Source organism: Perkinsus marinus, assembly GCF_000006405.1.
Source record: "Perkinsus marinus ATCC 50983 genomic scaffold scf_1104296947034, whole genome shotgun sequence".
NCBI classification, from domain to species: domain Eukaryota; phylum Perkinsozoa; order Perkinsida; family Perkinsidae; genus Perkinsus; species Perkinsus marinus.
Window position 1 is genome coordinate 1 of NW_003210745.1, and position 2,863 is coordinate 2,863.

At 36.1% G+C, this 2,863-nt stretch overlaps 1 protein-coding gene across 1 annotated transcript; it reads right to left on the reverse strand.

Annotated features, from left to right (window-relative positions):
- Positions 1-1,355: 1,355 nt before the first annotated feature.
- On the reverse strand, positions 1,356-1,794 carry Pmar_PMAR010027 (hypothetical protein; the record flags this gene model as incomplete). The annotated part of the gene is made up of 3 exons (XM_002779480.1): positions 1,356-1,410; positions 1,473-1,637; positions 1,700-1,794. 3 exons carry the CDS (start codon positions 1,792-1,794, stop codon positions 1,356-1,358), a joined length of 315 nt encoding a protein of 104 aa, XP_002779526.1.
- Positions 1,795-2,863: the final 1,069 nt, after the last annotated feature.

Here is a 2,863-nt window from a genome sequence, read left to right on the forward strand (position 1 = left end):
TGGTAGTGTTGGTAGTGTTGGTAGTGTTGGTAGTGTTGGTAGTGTTGGTAGTGTGGGTGGTGTTGGTAGTGCTCTGCGTTATGAATTATAATGATAGTATTATTAGGGAAGAGAGTGAAGAGGCTATGTTGAGGATGATGGAAGATGTTGTTGCTAAAATGCAATCAGAGATAAGCGAAGTAGTACCAATAGTAGTGGTATCGATATACAGATGGTAGTCCTCTCATCAGGAGAGGCGCAATAGACAAGCCACTGAGGAATCATTATTGAAGTTGTTAGAAGATACTTGTAACAAATTGAGTGATACAGCTAAGGAGATAACACAAGGGAATGATGATGATGATCATGTGGGTAACAATGATCATTAACATGGTTAATGTAATTAAAGTAACAACACAAAGTATCGATAGTAGTCACCAATATTATGTTGAGTTGTGAGTAACGGTAAGAGTTATAGAGATGTTGACTAGTAACAATAATAACACAACATCGTCACCTAATAGAGATGTTGACTAGTAACAATAATAACACAACATCGTCACCTAATAGGGATGTTGACTAGTAACAATAATAACACAACATCGTCACCTAATAGGGATATTGACTAGTAACAATAATAACACAACATTATATTGATAATGATGATGATTATGATGATTATGATTATGATAGTATCCTATCATATAGATGATATTAGTATATACAGACCAGCTGTTGCTGCTAATGCAGTAAATGCATATACTTTACGTTTAAGTGAGGTATCTCTTCTATCTGTTGCTTGTTGTAATTCAATATTAGCTTTCTGAGTGGTATCTAATGTTCTCAACATAGCATCATGAATACTATCAATCTTATCATCTTGTTTAGCCATATCATTATTAAGTGTAGTATAGATATCTTGTAATTCACCCATCTCAGCTCCTATCCTTCTTATATCATTCATCTTATCTCTCACCAAACCTTCTTCTAGATCTATGCTTGGACCACTCAACTTCACTTGCTCTTGTTGTTGTTGTTCAGTCATCACATATGATGTATGATCAGTAGACCGTAGTATCTAGAAATCAATACAACTACTGCTACTAATAACAACACCCTAGTAGTAATATATGACCTCATGTTGTCCATAATGACCATCATCATCATCATCATGCACTATACCCGATAAGTTATGCACGTTGTTGTTGTTGTTATAGTTATTGTGAATATAAGCCGCCTACTAATATCATATGCATTATGATGATATCACCCTCCCCCCTAGCATTACATAATCCTTCTTCTGTAATGATGATGATGTAAGAGAATGATGATGACCATCATCATCATCGATGTTAAGATGATTATGATATGCTCTCTTAACTGATGATGTCGATGATGATGATGATGACTTCATCCTTCCCGTATTGTATCCTGAATATTATACTCTCTATACCATAATGATCCTAGATCTCCTCTAGCGGTCATTATCTTACCAGTCATTCTTACCAGTAGTATTCTTCTTAATATTAGCATATCTCTTTATAACATCTTCTAATTGTTTAGCAACATTTGATACATTGTTAGTAAACTTATTCAACATTTGTTGTCTATTCATAGCATCCTGTGGTGTAGGAGCATTAGAAACATATTCTTTAAACCTGCATATGAAGTTAACCACCATTAATATATCCTCCATAATAGTCCGTAATAGTATTATTACTGAGTAACATCCCTCTGTGCTGATGATGTTAACATAACAGCCTCATCTATCATCTTCCTTACCCCATCAATATCATCATCATCATTATTCATCATATCTAATCGTCTAGTTATACTCCTTATATAGTGATTTATATCACGTATCTATGCTTGTATCATCATAATAAACATAATCAATACTCTTGGACCATTAGTACCTCCTTTTGTAATGTCCGAGAATCATTGATATAATAGGAATCGGTATCTACACCACTGTTAGTAGTAAAATATTTATTATCATCCTCATATGACCGCGACATGAATCTCAAGAGAACAACAACTAGACACATTCCAAGTATTGGTACCCATGATGATGAACGGTAAAGGTCCAGCCCACCACGAAACAATTTTGAGTCTTGCCTACTTGAAATTCTCGCATTTCCCCACCTTTTCGCGAGAAATGTCCTGTCCTTGTACCTCGATGTGCGGATATCAGATGTTCCAAGGGGTTCGAAAGACAGTGAATGTGGCCATAGGAGGTTACCAGACGGCGGTCATAGGCCTCCGCCTCTCCTGGAAATGTTGTCTAATACAGCAATAGACCCTAGACGCGTGCCAACGAGACCGCATGTCACTGTTGTGTTGGCGAAGCCCCCCCCGCGAGCACCCGATGATGATGAGTCAGGTGTAGTATGATTAGTAGTAGAGAGTGTGATGGTCGTGGTTAAGACGATATGTCGCTGATAGTGATAGTATTGTTAGTGGTATGGGTATGAGAAAGAGACTATTGATGATAAAAAGGATGATGAAACATATTATGATGATGAGTAGCCATATACAAGAGTATACTGGTGCATTGCAGTGTATGTAGTGTATCCATTATAAGGGTACACGGCTCCTACTACTACTCTACTAAAACACAACAACTCTTTCAATGACGTACATCATCATTATCATTTGCATGATAGTCCATTAAGATTACTAGAGTAAAGAACACTATTATGACTAGAGTAAAGATAATAGCATAATAATAATGATGATGAATGGTTGGCTACATGAGAATCTGATCTAATTGTTGTTTACGCTATAAAAATAAGCGTTATTGTATTATCAGAGTAATAATATCCTCGATGATGATGATGTTGAAGTAGTAGTACTCACTGTTTCTAATACCTCATCATCATCT